This window comes from Geotrypetes seraphini, chromosome 2, assembly GCF_902459505.1.
Source record: "Geotrypetes seraphini chromosome 2, aGeoSer1.1, whole genome shotgun sequence".
Classification (NCBI taxonomy): Eukaryota; Metazoa; Chordata; class Amphibia; order Gymnophiona; family Dermophiidae; genus Geotrypetes; species Geotrypetes seraphini.
This window is the reverse complement of record NC_047085.1, coordinates 139,163,708-139,183,647: the sequence shown is the minus strand read 5'-3', so window position 1 is coordinate 139,183,647 and position 19,940 is coordinate 139,163,708. Positions and strand designations below refer to the sequence as shown.

General features: G+C 42.2%; 1 protein-coding gene across 2 annotated transcripts in view; it reads right to left on the bottom strand.

Moving 5' to 3' along the window:
• Positions 1-19,940, bottom strand: part of TTC39C (tetratricopeptide repeat domain 39C) — a 173,802-nt gene that overhangs the window by 123,776 nt on the left and 30,086 nt on the right. Inside the window, exons 2-3 of one of the 2 annotated variants that reach the window (XM_033933868.1) lie at positions 12,849-12,931; positions 6,209-6,257 (exon numbers count right to left, since the gene is read on the bottom strand). In XM_033933868.1, the coding sequence (XP_033789759.1) occupies positions 6,209-6,257; positions 12,849-12,925 (126 nt within the window). In that variant the 5' untranslated portion in view covers positions 12,926-12,931. The remainder of the gene's footprint in view (positions 1-6,208; positions 6,258-12,848; positions 12,932-19,940) is intronic. The other variant, XM_033933869.1, reaches the window with a different exon arrangement.

Below are 19,940 nucleotides of genomic sequence, written 5' to 3'. Positions count from 1 at the left end.
CAATGCATAGAGTCATCTGCCTTGACCTCTTTGAAAAAAACCCAGAATAGGAATGATAATTAACATTTTCTCAGCGTATAGTGTGCTTTGTGTTTTTTAATTTTATTATTGGTAGATCATTTTGACTTGGTCATTTTAAAGTAGCTCACAAGCTCAAAAAGTTTGGGCACCTCTGAGCTACAGCGTTGAAACTGTGTATTTCTATTTTATCCCCCCTTTTACAAAACTGTGGAACGTTTTTTAGCGCCAGCCGTGGTGGTAGCAGCTCTGATGCTCAGAATTCTATGAGTGTCAGGGCTGTTACCACTGTGGCTAAAATCCACACTACAGTTTTGTAAAAGGGTGAGGGGTTAGTTTGTGATGACATATTCCATTCTAGGCGAAGGTGTTTTCTGTGTTCTGTGTGTTTGAAAGACATGGTTTTCTGTTAGGATTGACGGTGTAGGATTGATCTGTGCTGGTCTGGCTTGTTTAGTTTTACAGAGCTGTCATCTGGAGCTGTCATCCGCCGGCTCATCGGGGATCGATCAGAAGAGTGCTGAGTGTGACGGACAGCGGCTATCTGGAGGAGACAAGCGCAGTAAGTCCTGAGTGACAGTGAGATACTGCAGTGATGGACAAGTTTTTGAAAAGGAAAGAACTAGACTCTGAACAAAATTTGGAGCCAGATGAGAGCCCAAGTATGAGTGGGGGTCAAAAGAAAGCAAAGATTGTTAGCGCAAGCAAATTCTCTGGTGCAAGGCAATATAGCGAAAGCTATATTTCAGTTGGATTTACTTTCACTGGAGATGCAAACAAACCAACTCCACTGTCCGTGGTGTGTGGTGAAAAGCTAGCTAACAGTGCTATGGTTCCAAGCAAACTTAAACGCCATCTCCAAACGAAACACCCTTCGCTTCAAAACAAGAATGCGGACTATTTTGTTCGCCTGCGTGACAACACGGAGAAACAGGCAACTTTCATGAGAAAAACCACAAAGGTAAATGAAAGAGTTCTTAAAGCTAGCTATCAAGTTGCTGAACTTATAGCCAAGTCAAAAAAGTCTCACACTGTGGCAGAGACATTAATACTTCCTGCCTGCAAAGCTATTGTAGAGGAGATGCTCGGACCTGAAGCAGCTAAGGAAATAGCCAAAGTCCCTCTCTCAGACAACACAATTTCCAGACGTATTAATGACATGTCTGCAGACATCGAAAGTGTGGTTTTGGAAAAGATCCGTATCAGTGAGAAATTTGCATTGCAACTTGACGAGTCTACTGATATCAGTGGACATGCTCAACTCTTGGCCAATGTGCGTTTTGTTGATGGTGAGGCAATTAGAGAAAACTTCTTTTTTTGCAAGGCATTGCCAGAAAAAACAACAGGAGAAGAAATTTTTCGGGTCACATCAGAATACCTTAAAAAAGGAGGACTTAAGTGGGAAAACTGCACAAGTGTCTGCACCGATGGAGCTGCAGTCATGGTCGGGCGCACCAAAGGCTTTGTAAGCAGAGTGAAGGAAAGAAATCCAGATGTGATTGTTACGCATTGTTTTTTACACCGCGAGGCCCTCGTAGCCAAGACTTTACCAGCAGTCCTAGTTCATGTGTTGGATGATGTTGTGTGCATGGTAAACTTTGTAAAATCACGACCCGTGAAAAGTCGCATATTTGCAGCTTTGTGTGAGGAGATGGGAGCGAAGCATAAAACTTTGCTGTTTCATACGGAGGTCCGGTGGTTGTCGCGTGGCAAGGTCTTGGTTCGTGTGTATGAGCTGCGGGAGGAACTTAAAGTGTTTCTGACAAATGAGAGGTCAGATTACGCAAAGCAGCTTGCAAGTGATGAGTGGTGTGCAAGGCTGGCATACCTGGCAGATATATTTTATCATCTGAATGAACTGAACACACGAATGCAAGGCCGAAGTAAAAACCTGCTTACAAGTACAGATAAAATAAATGGATTCCGTTCAAAGGTGCAACTCTGGCATCAACACGTGGAAAGTGGCAATCTTGAAATGTTCACACTCACCAAGCAATGGCAAGGTGTTCACACTGCTGCACTGTGTGAGATAATAGTTAAACATTTAAAAACTCTTGAGGAGAAGTTGTCATTTTATTTCTCTTCAGTCTCCACTGAATGCCTTGACTGGGTTAGAGACCCTTATAGCTCAGCATCAGTTGGTGGAAAGGACATGACTTTACAGGAGCAGGAGGAACTAACTGAACTGAGACAAAATTGTGGTTTCAAGCTAAGATTTGCTAATCTACCTTTGGACAGTTTTTGGTTGGATACCGCCAAGGAGTTCCCCCTTCTAGCAAACAAAGCTATTTTGACATTGCTCCCATTTTCCACTACATATCTGTGTGAGTTTAGCTTTTCAAGCATGATTGCTATAAAAACCAAATACAGAGAGAGACTGAGAGCTGTTGACGAAGAGCTACGTGTGTGTCTTTCTTCGATTCCAGCCAGAATATCAGCTTTGTGTTCAGCCAAACAGGCCCAGGTTTCGCACTGAATAAAGTATTTTATAATTTTTCACTATTCTGTTTACTTAATATTTCATAATAAAGTAATTATAAAATACTTTCTTTGTGTTTATTTGATTCCTATTCAAGAGAATTACTTTATATATAGTCAATATAGGCACAGAGTTAAATTTTTTAACATTTTCTAATGGTGGTGTGCCTCATGATTTTTTTCATGAAACAAGTTTGCCTTTGCCCAAAAAAGGTTGAAAAACACTGCTCTAGGGTAGCATTTTCAGAAGTACTTCCTGTTCCATGCGCAGGACTCAAGAGATAGGCAGAGCTCCAGAGTCTCAATGCATGGATGAGGCAATGGTGCAGAGAAGAGGGGTTTAGATTTATTAGGAACTGGGCGAAATACTGGGGAATGGAGAGTCTATTCTGCAAAGATAGGCTCCACCTTAACAAGGGTGGAACCAGGCTGCTGAGGTCAACATTTAAAAAGGAGATAGAAAGCAGCTTTTATTTTTTAAATTTATATTTTTATTAATATCCATTTGTTACATTAATAACAAATTACAGACATAAATTCAAGCAAGAAAATTATAAATCAAGAATAAAAAAACACAAAGAAAAAAATCTATTCTTAAATCATCTTATAGTCCACATTACTGAGGCTGTCTAGTTTCTAAGAGGACTAAGAAAACATTTCAAATGAAAAATCTTAATATTTCGATTGGAACAGGCAAAAACTTTAAAATCACTTTTTCTTCAACTAACCCATTAGTTGACAAATCTTTCTCTAATATAGGTTTATCATTCAGAAATGACTCCAACTGAGAAGGGTCCACAAATATGTACCTATTATTCCCATAGGAAATTAAACACTTACAGGGAAATCTAAGGAAGAAAGTAGCTCCCACAGCCAAGACCTTAGGCTTAAGCTGAAGGAACTGTTTCCTCCGAGATTGTGTCTGTTTGGCTACATCAGGGCCACAAAACATAGTCTGTTTTTCTAGCCCTGTTTTAAATGTAACCAACAATGTAGCACGTTTCGCAATATAATCCTTAGAGGATTCCAAAAATTTAGATATATTTAAACTGTAAGGAGACACCAATTGATCTATTTGACCCCTTTGTACCTCTTGAAACGTTCGCCGGCATAAGCAGCATCTTTCATCTACTGTTTGCACTGGCCTTGGCTCCCTACTGACATCACTTCCCAGTCCCACGACCAGGAAGTGATGTCAAAAGGGAACCAAGCCAAGTGGAAGATACTGATTGCACCAGCAAACATTTCAAGAGGTACACGGAGAACAGGAGAGGCACCAGCACCCCTGCAAAGACAGTGCCCGGGGCGGTCCACCCCCCCACCCCCCCATTACTACACCACTGGATGGGGGCTAAAATGTTTGCAGGGTACTGCCAGGGTCTTAGCCTTCAGTGGCAAAATAAGGTAGCAGGAATAGGGTAAACATTTCAAAAGACAGAGCAAAGGGATGGGAAGTGATGCGAGTGCAAGAGAAGAGGAACAAGAGGATGCACTGCACACTCTCCTTTCTTGCACTCAAATTGAAAGATGTTGGGTGGGGAGAATGGAAAGAAGCTGAAAGTTAAAGTGAGTGCAGGGGAAAGGGCAAAAGAAGATAATGCCTAAAGCCAGAAATAAAACTACTATACCTGATTAATTGACCCCCCTCCTCCCAACTTATCTGTGATACCCAAGACTATAAGAAACACCTCTTGATTTTTCTGCCACTTTTTTTGGTCTCTGCATTGCTTGGTACTTGAGGATCTTCTCTCTCCATATAATGTAACAAAAAAAAATCATTTGACCCCAACACTTCAATATTGTTATTTTCTTCTTTGAAACACACCACACCCTACCAACCCAGAGGTACACCAGACAACCCAACATTGCCACAGATACACTTCCTATACTCTCCTAAGACACCCCTTATGCAGACCTTTCCTTAAACCTACCCACCCATAAACCCCACAGTAAAGTATATCTTTACAAAGGTGATGAATCCCATGACATCCCCAAGTCTGAACAGAGGAAGGGGAAACATGTCATTGCACCACACTAAGGGCTCCTTTTACGAGGGTGCGCTAGCCATTTTAGCGCACGCGCCAGATCAGTGCGCGCTAGCCGAAAAACTACCGCCTGCTCAAGAGGAGGCAGTAGCGGCTAGCGCGCGTTAAGGCCCTAGCGCGCCTTCGTAAAAGGAGCCCTAAGTATGCATTTTCAACTTGCTTAATCTCTCAAAAAGTAATTCTATAACTAGACACATGGCTAAACATGCACAAATCCTTTGTGATTTTGCCAGAGGGAAGACTATACATTTATATTTATCCCTGTTCTTTGGATGGTCTCAGTTTTTCAGAGTCAATTTATGGTCATATGTTTTGAATTTTCAGAGCATGCTTGTTGATAAGAATCCTGTCCTGTCACATAATGCATATGCATACCCTAGAAGAAAGGAGTGATAGGGAAGATATGATACAGACATTTAAATATTTTAAAAGATTGTCTATGTAGGCAATTTTGTAAAAGCCTATTTCTGCAGGTAAAGCACTGTTTCATGAAGGGAATCCACTTCACACAAATTCTATGCATAGAGCCATACGCTGTATGCGCATATCGGCTATGCACACAGCTGATCTGCATGTAGAACTTAATTAACAAGACCAATTGGAGCTGATAACTGATGCTAATTGGCACTAATTAGAAATTACACAAACAACTTTGGTAGGCGCATTCTATAAAGTGCTATACACGTCGTTCTGCTGCGCAAATCTGTAAAGGGAGCACGACTATGAGAGGAACTTGGGTGGATCATGGGCATTCCTAAAAGTTACGTGCACCGATACAGAATACGCCTAATCTGCACACAGTTTAGGTGCAGGTATTTAGCCCTGTTTTTCCTTGGCTTAAATGGGTGGGCCTAAAAGTTACGAAATACACTGGTGCTAAGCGCGATTCTATAACGTGTGTGTACCTTTTATAGAATTATACTAAATGCGGTTCTAATCAATACCAATAAAAATACACAAGTATACATATATACACACACTCATAAACCCTTTTACTAAACCATGGTAGAGGTTTCTACCATGACCTGGAGTGTTAAATGCTCCGATGTTGCTACAACGCTCATAATTCCTACGAGCATCGGAGCATTTAGTGCCGCGGGCTGCAGTAAAAACCTCTACCGTGGCTTAGTAAAAGAGGGCCAGAATTAGGTTCTTTGTGAGTACATGGTTAGAATTAAGTTTGCTAGGATGGTTTTTAAATTGCTATGAAAACATTACCTTTTGTTCAAGCTTATTAAAAATTGCTCAGAGAGTAATAATAATTAATAGTTTATATACCGCAGTATCATGAAGTTCTATGCGGTTTACAAAAGATTAAAAGACTTTACAAGTTGATTGAACTTAAAAGAGGTAAAAGAAAGTGGTTAATAGGTCAAGAGAACCGTATTGAGAAGAAAGAGATGTACAGGTCATCTGTCTAGATATTGCAGAGAGCTGCAGTATGAAAGGCAACTTAATAGATTTCTGGCTCTCAGAAATCTAGTAAGAAACAAATCTTTCAGCATTTCCATTCTGTGCACGTACAGCCATACTGGGCAGCTAATGAATTAGATCTTTGCACCTCTCCTTTCCATATTAGATCCTGCCATGTAGGACCTGCTCTATCTAAACTAGGGAAGTTTGCACCAGAACACTAGAAAGCAATAGTATTAAAATTAATTACTTACCAAAAAACTGACAAAGCTGGCTCCAAAACTCATTAGCGGACTGTGGTTTCTGTCAAAACATAAAAAATAAGTAAAGATAATTACTACATATGATAGCACATCTTCAGCTATAATATTTCTTGCTAATGTTTTTACTATTGCAGTGATTAGAGCTACAGCCTCGGCACCCTAAGGTGGTGGGTTCGAATCCTGTACTGCTCCTTGTGACCCTGGGCAAGTCACTTAATCCCCATTGCCCCAGGTACATTAGATAAGAGTGGGAGCCCCCGGGACAGTTAGGGAAAAATGCTTGAGTACCTGAATAATTTGTAATCCACATAGAATTGTAGGATATATGGAAAATAAATTATTTAAAAAAAAAAAAAAATAGATAAGAGGTTGCTAAAACTTTCTGTAACATCATATGAGGAGTACAAAAAATATTTAGAAACTGATGCAAAAGAATATTCAGTAAAAATGTATGTAGGTGGTAGCCTACATTTTTAGGAGTCACTAAGACCATTTTTCAATATTAATATAAATGTTTTCCTTTAAGAATTTTTTCCTTAGTTATTAATTTTAATTTTTCTTTTTCCCCTCTTTCAGCTTCTTTCCTTTTTCCTTCCCTTCAATGATGGCAATAATGGAGAGCAAAATAAACTCCCCAAAATATTTGTTTACATTCAATGGGGATTAAATTTGGTCATATCTAGATGTACCATTTTTAGGGATGAGCAAGGTGAGCGTTATTAACATGATTAATGTGTCAAAATAACAACATTTTAAAATGTTGACTCACATGTTTACCTCAACGTGGAGTCTAAGGCAGCAACAGCGATTATCACACCCCATATTCAGCTGACCAGGAAGCCTAGCCTCTGCTGCCTTTAGCCCTCCTCTGATGCTACTTCCTATTTGCGGAACTCCATAGATAAGGCTTCTGGCTCATGGTGTGTGATAATCGCTGCCACTGGCCAGGACTCCATAATTTATCCTGAACAAAGCTACTGAAATGTTCAACAAAGCTACCTCCCCCGTGGAGGCTCTGAACGCATGTTGCTTCTCACTGCCCAAAGCCTCTCTGTAGAGCCCTAGCTCCTCTGGTAGAATTTCATTTCCGGGTGGCAGTAAGAAGCAACAATATATCGTCAATGCGCCTCCAGACACACCCTCACCACAAAAAAAAAAAATATATATATATATATATTTTAAAAATGTAGGTAGAATGCGCATATCCCAAAATTACAAATCAGCACACCTCATGGTGCCTCCTTTTTTGCTGAAGTAAGCATGCATTAGTACTTACTACAGCTTTGTAAAAGGGACATTTTGATTTCTAACAGCAGATAAAACTGTGCCAGACATTCCTGAAATTATCGCACATTTAGTCATTCTTAATCATGCCTGAAATGGAATATTGTTGAATGCACTGCAAACACAGCACTTTTGCTCCTTTATACCCTAGATTATGGTAAAATTGTAGTAACCATGTAGAAAAAAAGCTTTTGTTTACTATTTTTCTTCAGAAAAAAAACAATACCTGTATGATTAGCTAACCCTCTTCAAACTATGTTTTCACAGACAAAATGAAGATGCCAAGTGGGATTCTTCTCCCCTTACACAGTCTCTCCAATACAAGAGGGCCCACATATCCAAGTTTTCAATTATCCATGGCTTACTGTGGCACCGAGCTCCCCCCGCACTCTACCCCACTGTGTCCACAGCCCCCCACCCAGTGTACCTCCTTAAATCTTCACCGGTAGCAAGCAGCATCTCCTGTCTGCTGCTCGTTTCATCCTGAGCGCCCTCCTTCTGAGGTCACATCAGGTCAGGGGACAAGAAGTGGCATCAGAGGGAGGGAGCTCAGGCCGGCTCGAGCAGCAAGCAGTCAACGCTACTTGCTGCCAGTGAAAATTTGAGGAGGTATGCTGGAGGTGGGGGGGGCTGTGGGCACAGTGGGACAGAGTGCTCAGGCCATGGTAAACCATGTTATAATAGCATTCGCTATTATCTGCGGTTTCACCTAACCGCGGTAGGTCTTGGAACCTATTACTCACGGATACCAGGGCCCTACTGTATATGCAATTTTGTCACACATATTCATTTTCTTGAAATCTGATTGGCTATAGGTTTACAAGGACAGGAGTGAGAAGCCCCACCTTACCAAGTTTTAGTTTAAGGTCATCCCAATGGAACCAATGCAGTTTAGTGGTGCCAGGGCAAAACCGCAGATCAAGCAAGCCCTGTGAAAGCACCAGCAAGCAAGTACAAAAGGGCATACTGGGTGCACTAACTGTTTCTTATGCGCCATTTTCTATGTTTCTAATTTTGTGCTGCAATATTTTGTAGTTTAAACAATTTAGACTCAGTCCAGTCTATTCAAATTTTTACACGAGGCATCCCAGTGTGTTATATTATTTTTGAAACTATAGGAAATGAGGTATACTGAATGATTTTTCCAGAATGTCTTCTATTCTTCCCCTTAAACTAGACCTCAGTACTGAACATTTTTGTATGTCCATGTTTTTGCTTCTGGTTTAAGGTTCATGGCTGAAACGAATCTGGCATAGAAAATAGACAGGGATCCAAGATGGCCGCGTCGAGTCAGACGCGCTGAGCTGCTCGCCTCGGGCTTGCTCATAAATTGAATTTCTTCACAATTGAATTCCGGAAAGGGTTCTTGATTACTTACAATATGCCCAGGAGAAGAGGACGGAGCGCTGCTGCTGTCTCGCGGCGTCCCGAGGTTCCCTCTCTGGGCAACATTGAGCGGCTCTTGAGGCGAGTCCAGGAAGTTTTGCGAGCGTCGGAAGGTGGCCCGCTGAGGACACAGGGAGGCAAACCCTTAGTTGTTCCTCTAGGGCACGGAAGCCCCGATGCAAGGGAGCCGCCCCCACACTCTCAGGTTGCCAGTTCTCCCAGGGGTGGGGAAACCCCGGAGTTAGAGGTGTTCTCTCCCTTAGAGGCAAGTGTAAATCCGGGAGAAGGTTTGGAGGTTGGGGCTCAAGTTCAAGGAGCCCTAACCAATCTACCTGAAGAGAATCCAGCTTTACAAGGGGGTGAAATCCAAGAGACAGGCCCTGAAGATTCTTTACAGAATGGTGAGCACTCTACTAATTTACAAGCCTCAATTTCTTTGGTAAAACCTGAAGTTGTAACCTTAGACTCATTATGGGATTTAATGGCTGGTTTTGTTAAGTTTACTATGCCTAAATTTCAATATCTGGAAGGGAAAATTACAGAACATACAAAAGAATTTAAAGATCTAAGAAAAGAACTGTCTGACTCAGATAAAACCATTCAGAAAATTGAAAAGGAAATAATTACATCAAAACAGCTTCAAGAGACTTTAATTAAAGACAATACTAACTTGAGAAAGAAAGTTGAAATGCTTGAGAATAATTCTCGTAGTAATAATTTAAGGTTAATTAACTTTCCTAAATTAGAAATGGTAAATCCAAGAGAAATGCTTAAGAGATACTTGATGGAAATTTTGGAAGTATCAGAAGAAATGTTACCACCATTCTCACGTGTCTATTATTTGCCAATGAAAGTTTCTGTAAATCAACAAAAAGAATTGGCCCAACAAACTTTAAATGTTTCAGAATTATTGGAGTTGTGCAACTGACAAGTTTCTGGGATACAATCGTAATGACTAATAAATATATATTAAATACGTATTGTAGAATATAGTTACTAGCAAGGACTCATTCAGGCCACATACACAAAAGTAGTTGACGTAACATAAACTGTGTGCAAAATGATAATAATAGTGTTGAATCGGAGAAAAATAAACCTCAATTGTGAGAGGTTGGGACTACACAAGTACCCAGCCCTCAACACATCATCACGGGTTTATAAAAAAACTCCGCATACATAGAAATAAGTAGGGTTTCCATTCATACCAAGTCCCTGCAAGGGTAGCAGCATCTAAAAGAGACACAGTGGCAGGAGACAGGATAGGCACAATATTTGTGCGACAACTAACACAATCAAGATCAGTCGTACTCTGAGGAGAGGGCTCCAGCACAGGGGCCTCCGGCAATGGAGTGACCAGCCTGGAAGAAAGTGATGCGCTCATCGGCTGCATCAAATGAGCCAGGTCCGAAAAGAACATTCTCCAAAAGATCCAAAGGAAATCTGCAGTCACTGCTGAGTCCAGCTAAGGCGCCCACACCACGCCAAAAGAATCCCCAGACTCAGAATGCAGACATTTGGCACCAATTTCCAGAATGGCCAGTGGGTGAGACTTTTAGCCCAAAACACAGAGCCAGGCTAGCTCCTCAGCCCTAGAGTACCCAGAGAAGGCGAAGCCCGAAGCTTCCACCCCTTCTCCCAGCTTGCTACGGCACGCGGTACACAAACGCTGTTCCGGTGTCATTTTAGCACAATCCATACATGCAGTCAACATATTAGGGCCGAGGAGTCCATCCCAATCGATTTGTAAGAAAGGAGTTTTGAGGCAGAAATCAAGTTTTGAATAAAAGAATGATTAAAATCCTATATGGATGCCACCAGCAAATTTGCACTACAAACTGCAAAAGTAAAGAAAATAAAAAAATAGCACTTGGGGGTTAGGGGCGGTGGAAGAACTGAACCCTACCCTCAGAAACTCTGAAAAATGAGTTTTACAGTTCCTCAGACCACCCCCAAAGTTCCCATAGGAAATAATGGATTTGAACCATACCATAACATTGTTTCTTATATCCCGCAAATGTCAACTTACATAAGATATGAATCATAGCACGACTATAATGAAAACATGCATTTTTAGCACCTTCCTAAATTGAAGATAGGAGGAGGTCTGCTTGCCAGCTCTGTTACTCTGCAGTTGAATGGATGAAAAGGATTTTCTGCCTCAAAAACTACTTCAAATGACTAAACTTGAAGATCTTCAAACTGTCAGTTTGACGACACCAACTATAATCTCCACCCCCACGGAAACTCGACATGCAACTGAGGGTGGGAAACAGATATTTTACTCATGATGCATACAGCCTGTGCTTAAACCCCTGAAAGGGTCAGAGGGCAAGTGAACTCCCAGAGAAATGGACCCCAAGTCTGAGAAAGGCAAAACAAGCAGGTTGGCTCCACAGCACCACTGAAGTTTCTCTGTGATGCAGCAGTCCAACTCCGCAGGGCTGCGTCCTTTCCTCCAGAGGACACCATACAGGGTCTCACAGCACTGAAGCCAATGAATAAAATGAACTTTAAGTGAAAAAAAATAAAAAGATGCAGAGCAAATTAAAAGACTTCTGAAGAGATTGCTTGCAGAAACTGAAAACGGTAGGGGGCTCTTAATTCTCTCTCTAAGGTAGGAGGAGCATGTGCTCAAAAAATATTTGGATTTCTGCAACTCCCGGTTTGCAGGAAGGGATTGAACACCTAGAGCAGGGGTGCCCACACTTTTTGGGCTTGCGAGATACTTTTAAAATGATCAAGTCAAAATGATCTACCAACAATAAAATTATAAAACACACAAAGCACACTGTACACAGAGAAAATGTTAATTATCATTTATATTCATGTTTTTTTCAAAGAGATCAAGGCAACATAAATATGCAACATCACCTCAGTAACAACTATACAAAAATTGACAAATATACCTCCTGCCTTTTAATTAAACCGTGATAGTGGTTTAATAACACAGGGAGCTGCACTGTATGCCCCACACTGCTCTCGATGCTCATAGGCTCCCTGCACTAAAATCCGCTACTGCAGTTTAGTAAAAGGGGGCCATACTGCAAAATATAGACAGCAGATATAAATTCTCAAAACGGACACATTTTGATCACTAAATTGAAAATAAAATCATTTTTTCTACCTTTGTTGCCTGGTGATTTCATGAGTCTCTGGTTGCACTTTCTTCTTCTGACTGTCCAACTTTTTCTTCCTCTCTCCCTTCCTGCCCCTTGCCACACTCCATTCCCTCCCCCAACTTTTTCTTCTTCTCTCCTTGCCCCCTCCCTTTTCTTTCTCTATCCCTGCCCCTTTATTTCTTTCTTTCTCTTTCTTTCTGTCTCCCTGTCTGTCTTTGTTTTTGTCTGTCCTTTCTTTCTCTCCAAGCCGCCACTGCCACCATTGTCTGGGAACAGGCCCCCAAGCCGCCATTTCCGCCAAGTTCTCTCTGTTCCCCAATGCTGTAACAGGCCAGCAGCCTCCTCCAGCCCCCCTCTCTCCCCGACGTCAATTCTGATGTAGGGGAGGAAGTTCCGGGCCAGCCAGGCGATTGGAGAGGGGGGGAAGGCTGATGTGCCCGGCACCTTTGCAGTCTGGCCTGTTACAGCGTCAGGGAACGGGGAGAACACAAAGGTAACGCGAGTCTTATCGCAGAGCCCAGGATGGGCTCTGTGATCGACTCGTGTTGCCTTTACAATCTACTGGTCGATCGCGATCGACCTTTTGGGCACCCTTGACCTAGAGTGTGGAATCTGGAAGGGGCATAACAGAAATTGTATTGTGCTCATCCTACTTAGTCACACCAACTATTACAAATTCAGGTAAACAAGAATGCTGATGCGTCTAACTCCTATCCTGGAAGGGTGGTGTCTTTTTTTTTTTTTAAGATCAAATGGTATGACCATAAAGGGAAATATATTCATACTTTTGTAATAAAGAAGGATATAAATACAATTAGAGAACAAGTGTGACACAATAGTACCTTTCCTGTTTCACTGCTAGTAGACTCAGAATTGATTTGTGAGGAACTCCATGGAGAGGAATGCATTGGGTGTGCATAGATCACTGGAGAAGAGCGTCACATGTGTGTCATAGGGGGGAAAAATGTGTGCAACACCATTTTCAATAACAGAAAAGAATGAATCTACCAGACTGCAAGTTAAATCTAATATAACAAATGAGACATTATCAAGACAAACTTGAAAGTTACCAGCCAGTATCTAACATCCCATTTCTAGGAAAACTTATAGAATAGTCTATGTTCAACTCAGTGATTAGCTAGAAGAGAAAAACTGGCTAGACCCATATCAATTTAGATTCAGACCTGGTTATGGAACAGAAACAGTATCCCTACTAGATCTTCACAAAAACCAAGACAGGAAATTTGCCTTGGTGTTAGTACCACTAGATTTCTCTGCAGCTTTTGACACTGGATCATGATATTATTCTGGTATGACTAGCAGAAACAGGTATCAGTGGAACACTACTTGCTCGATTCAGATCTTATCTATCAGAAGAAAACAGGCCATACTGTTTGGCAGCACCTCATCACCTCCATGGGCACTGACTGACCTGTGGGGTACCACAAGAATTGATACCATCACCTATTTTGTTCAGTATCTACCCCAAACCACTAGCCAAGCTGATTTGGTCAAAGGACGCTCAGTTCTATATCTATGTGGATGTGCAGCTATTCATATCCATTAGACCTGATTTACCCACAGCCCTGAATAAACTGACTACCTATCTAACACCAATTCAAGAATGGGCTAAAAACAACAAGCTTTGCCTGAACCCAAGTAAAACCAAGCTTCTATGGGTCCCTAATGCAAGTGGGCATATACCAGACATCAAAATCTCTTTTGAGAAATATGAACGCCCCCCCCCCCCTTTCAAATAACAAATCAGCAATCTTGGAATACAGCTAGATTCAACACAGACTCTCCAAATCCAATCCTTCAAAAGCTGTTTATCATTTGCAACAACTGTGCTGCCTGTCTCCTTACATTGAGAAAGCAAGTCTGACTACAAAAGGGTCTGCATCAGCATGACTAACAGAAGGTTGTCAAGCAAAGTGACTACATCACATCAGTTTTGCAAAAACCTCGCTGGCTACCAGAACAATACAGGGCTAAATTTAAAACTCTATGTCTGATTTTCAAGGCCTTCAACAGAAATGGCCCAGAGTACTTGAAGAACAGGATCTCTCTCTACACACCTTCAAGGTCACTAAGGTCCTCCTCCATAAACTAGTCAAACCACATCCTCTCTTAAGGACATTGTATGATGTGATACTCACCTTCGAGCCTTTTCCAGAATAGTCCTCACACTCTGGAATGCACTCCTTGAAAGGCTTCATTTAAAACAAGAAAATTTCTACTTTAGGAAGCAAGTGAAAGCTTGGCTCTTCAACCAGGTCTTTAATGGAAGCAGCAGCTAACTTGCTAATCTCAGACATACACGAGGAGTGACACATACTATATCAGAGCATGTTTATCCTTTCTTACCCTAGCTGAGATCATTTTCAGGCACCATTCTGATCTCATGTGCAACTTTCTTTTTAGGCCCCTTATTTTTTTACACCTTTTACTCTATCTATATATGCCATCTTTGCTTACACTCTTATGTTTTATCACCTATTGTGTTGACATTGTAATGTAGTATACTATTTTTTTTTTTTTTGTATATGGTATACAAATATGGTATACTATGCCATATTTGTATTGTAACGAACATTTTTACTGCTGTAATTGTCTTTTGTTTTTGTTTGACTTAATTCTTGCTGTATACCACCTTGAGTGAATTCCTTCAAAAAGGCAGTAAATAAATCCCAATAAATAATAAATGGACTGGGTCAATGAAAAATGAGAAATATATAAATCTTTGCAAATATGTATATAAGAAGCCGGGTTATATGTTGTCCTAGGTTTCCATGGCTGGCATCATGATTGTTGCAGTTGTCCAGGTCTCACTGTATCTGGGAAGGTAGAACCGAAATTTCAGTCATCATGCTATGGATTTCATCATGATGTGCTGTGAGGTCTGCAGTTTGTCTTTATATATAGTGGGTCCTCCAATCTGATTGGCTGGGACTTGAAGTGATTGAGGCAGGAAAATCTGTTGGTCCTGAATTTGAATTTTGGCAGGAAAGTTTGTAGGATAGCAAGACACCCCAATAACGTCAATGGAGATAAAGGGCTCTCCATAAACAAAGCATGGCAACTGTTAATCCAAAAGAAATTTAGCACAAAAGACCCGAGGCCGAGGTCAAACACCTTATTCCTCCCTCTCAAAGTTTCCAGCCCTCTCCTGCCAGAATTAAAAAAATTATGCCAATGGACTTTCCTGACAGAATCTAAAGTTGTAACCAATGTTATTTCCCTCCACAATTCAAATTTGTGACTAACAAACTTTCCTGCCAAATTTCAAATTCAGGAACAGCAGACTTTCCTGCCTCAATCACCTCAAGCCCAGTCAATCAGGTTGGAGGACCCACCATATATATAAAGACAAACTGCAGACCTCAATGCCTACCCTGAAGAAAGCCACAACATGATGGTTGAAACGTCAGTTCTACCTACCCAGATATGGCAAGGCCCGGACAACTGCAACAATCGCATAAATAAGAAGGCTACCCCTATGTTCTCAAGTGGATGCTTCATGCCCAAAATGTTTTTCAAAAAATTTCAAAAGCATGGAGAAAATGTAAAAAAAAAAATAAAATATATTGGGTGGGGAGGGCGGGGGGAGATAAGATGACAATTATTGGGAGAATTCAAGACCAAACAATTTTTAAATATGCAATGAAAATATTTAGGGCTCCTTTTACAAAAGGTGCGTTAGGGCCATGCCGCGTGTGCTAGCCGCTACAGCCTCCTCTTGAGCAGGCAGTAGTTTTTGGGTAGCTCGCGCTAATCCAGTGCATGTGTTAAAAATACTAGCACACCTTTTTAAAAGGAGCCCATAGAGTTATTTGGCATGGGCTGGCAAGGTAAATGCACCAAAGTTCATAGAATTCCTATGAGCATCGGAGCATTTACCTCATAATCCCACACTAAAAACATCTAGCGCCATTTAGTAAAACCCAGCATTGGTAAATAATAATTTACAACAGAGTAATCTTGTGTTCTAATAAAATATATTGTCACTGCACCATAACTTGTATGTATCTTCAACTATGACACTGAACTAGCACAAATCTTTTATTGAGAATATAATGGAAAATAGGTAATATTATCTAGTTGGTAAAAACTTTTTTTTAAAAAATCATAAAATCAAAACAAGCTAATGAACACATGAAAGACAACTGCTATCAGATTTAATGAAAGCAGATATACAAAGTTATGTTAAAACACTTTCATTAATAATAGATAGCAGAATGAAAAGAAATGCTGTATCAGCTACTAAACAGAACATTTGTACATCAAAGACAAATGTGGTTAACATCAGCAGAATATGTTAAATGCACAGTCAGGACAGTTATCTAGGGAGCTGTAGCAGGTGGATAGCTTGTTTAGCAGTTTTTTGTCTTGGAGATCGATAATGGGGTGAAGGAATTCCATATTTGGTCAGAATTGCAGAGCTCCTTAGTCACTTAGGGGTTCTTTTAATAAGGTACGCAATTAGCGTGCGCAAAATCGGTAAAACATACCTTAATAAAAGGACCCCTAAGTATCTTAATAAAAAATTTGGCCCGTGACAGCCTTTTTTTCAGATTTCGGTCCCTTATGAAATTGAGTTGACACCCCTGGTCTACATCAAATGCACTAGCTAAATCAAATTGTAGTACAAGAAAATTAAAAAAAAATTGTAGTACAAGGACTTGTCCAGTGCTCATGCGTGTTCTAATTTCAGATGTCAGGGCACCGAGTAGTGTTTCAGTACTATAGTGTTTTCTGAAACCCGATTGTGTAGTATCTTTTTTTTTCATGTCTTTATTCATTTTAAAAACCAACATCAAGTGCAACATATTATCAAACAATGTACAAAATAAACAGCACTTAATTCCATCAAATGATATAATACATACATATCCCTTCCCCCCCCCCATCCACCCTTTCATACAATAAAGACAATCAAGAGTAATACAAATGATCAAGACAAACAAAATTGCAATCAAATAATAAATTAAAGGCATATCCCCCCCTTCACCCATCCATCCTGGATGTGTATAAACAAAGGGCTAAAACTAATAATCAAGCAAATCTGGCTGGAAGCACAGACCCAGCAAGCTATACTGAGTTTTTAATTTACGCCAATCAGGGAACCCCTTCTGAATGGCCTGCTTCAACTGCAATCACTTATATAAGAACATAAGAACATAAGCAGTGCCTCCACCGGGTCAGACCATAGGTCCATCCTGCCCGGCAGTCCGCTCCCGCGGCGGCCCGAACAGGTCACGGCCTGTCTGAGTCACCAGAAGGGGCCCCCTTGCCACCTTGGTTTCCCATTGAGTTCTATCTTCCCATCGAAGTCCTAACCCTCCGGTCTTGCACATGCACGACCAGAGCAGGCCGCGACCCCTGGTTAGCTTTCTATACCTGTGTTACATCTCAGCACCTCTCTCAGTATCCCACGATCCCCCTATCCCTCAGGAATCCGTCCAATCCCTGTTTGAATCCTTGTACCGTACTCTGCCTGATCACTTCCTCCGGTAGCGCATTCCAAGTGTCCACGACCCTTTGGGTGAAAAAAAACTTCCTTGCATTTGTTCTGAACCTATCTCCCTTCAGTTTCTCCGAATGCCCCCTCGTGCCTGTTGACCCCTTCAGCCTGAAGAATCTGTCCCTATCCACCCTCTCTATGCCCCTCATGATCTTGAAGGTCTCTATCATATCTCCCCTGAGCCTCCTTTTTTCCAGAGAGAAGAGCCCCAGTCTATCCAACCTCTCGGCGTACGGGCAGTGTTCCAGCCCTCTTACCAGCTTCGTTGCTCTCCTTTGGACTCTCTCAAGTACCGCCATGTCCTTCTTGAGGTACGGCGACCAATATTGAACACAGTATTCCAGATGTGGACGCACCATCGCTCGATACAATGGCATGATGACTTCCCGCGTCCTGGTTGTTATGCCCCTCTTTATGATGCCCAGCATTCTGTTGGCTTTTTTCGAGGCTGCTGCGCACTGTGCAGATGGCTTCAGTGATGCATCCACCAGCACACCCAAGTCTCTCTCAAGACTGCTGTCTCCCAACATTGCCCCCCCCAATTTGTAGTTGAACAACGGGTTCTTTTTCCCTATATGCATGACCTTGCATTTTTCCACGTTAAAGCTCATTTGCCATTTGTTTGCCCAGTCTTCCAGCTTGTCCAGGTCCCTTTGCAGGTCCTCACACTCCTCCCTGGACCTAACTCTGCCGCACAGTTTGGTATCGTCTGCAAATTTTATAACCTCGCACTTTGCCTCCTTTTCCAGGTCATTGATAAATATGTTGAAGAGTAACGGCCCCAGCACCGATCCCTGTGGCACACCGCTCGTGACTCCCCGCCAGTCAGAGTATTGTCCCTTTACTCCGACCCTCTGCAGTCTACCCGACAACCAGTGCTCGATCCATCTGTGCACATCCCCTCCCACCCCGTGGTTCCACAGCTTCCTAAGCAGCCTTTCATGTGGCACCTTGTCGAAAGCCTTTTGAAAATCAAGGTAAATGATGTCTATAGGTTCCCCATTGTCCACCCGACTGCTTATTCCCTCAAAGAAGTACAGAAGGTTCGTTAAGCATGACCTTCCCTTACAGAATCCATGCTGGCTTGTTCTCAGTAGGCCATGTCTCCCGATGTGCTCGCAAATACCGTCCTTGATCATAGCTTCCACCATCTTCCCTATAATTGAAGTCAGGCTTACCGGCCTGTAGTTCCCGGGGTCACCCCTCGATCCCTTCTTGAAGATAGGTGTGACATTCGCCAATTTCCAGTCCTCTGGTACCTCTCCAGTTTTCAAGGATAGGTTGCAAACATGCTGGATTGTGCCCGCTATTTCTTGTCTTAGTTCTTTCAGAACCCTTGGGTGGATCCCGTCCGGGCCCGGCGATTTGCCGCATTTTAACCTGTCTATCTGCTTGAGGACATCCTCCTTACTTACCTCTATGTGTTCTAATTTTTCAGCCTGTTCCCCACTCATGAGCTCCTCTGAGTCCGGTATATTAGATGTGTCTTCTCTCGTGAAAACCGACGAGAAGAACGTGTTCAACCTCTCAGCTACCTCTTTATCCTCCTTAATCACTCCCTTCCTATCCCCATCGTCCAACGGCCCCACCTCCTCTCTCGCTGGTCGCTTCCCCTTTACGTAACTGAAGAATGCCTTGAAGTTTTTCGCCTCTCTGGCCAGCCCCTCTTCGTATTTCCCTTTTGCTTTTCTAACCTCTCGGTGGCATTCCTTTTGGCATTTCCTGTGCGCCTGGTGATTTTCCTCCGTTGGGTCCTTTTTCCATCTCCGGAAGGACACTTTCTTGTCATTTATTGCCCTCTTTACTTCTGTTGAGATCCAAACCGGGTCCTTTGACCGCTTGTTCATGCCGCCTTTCCTGAAACTTGGGACGTACATTCTTTGTGCTTCCTGCAGGGTGTCCCTGAATAGGGTCCAGGCGCTTCCTACAGTCTCCATCCTAAGGATGTTTTTGAGCTTCCTCCCCACCATTTCCCTCATAGCAACATAGTTCCCTTTCCTGAAGTTGAGCGCAGTTGTTGCGGTCCTCCTTACTGTGGGTGTCCCCCTTTCTAATGTGAATCGGATCGCGTTGTGGTCACTGTTGCCTAGTGGTCCTCCCACTTCTACCCCTCTTGCAGGCCCCCCTAATCCGTTTAGGATGAGGTCAAGAGTAGCACTCCCTCGCGTCGGTTCCCTGACTAGTTGCTCCATGAAGCAGTCCCTCACAGCTTCTACAAATCCTGTTTCCCTAGTGCAGTTGGAGTGACCCGTACTCCAGTCAATCCCCGGGTAGTTGAAGTCCCCCATCACTGTTACACTTCCAGTCCTGCATTCTTGTCTCAGTTCAGCTTCCAAGTCGTGTCCGATTTCCTCCGGCGTACCAGGTGGGCGATAGTACAGCCCCAGTTTTATGCCTGCACACTTGTTTC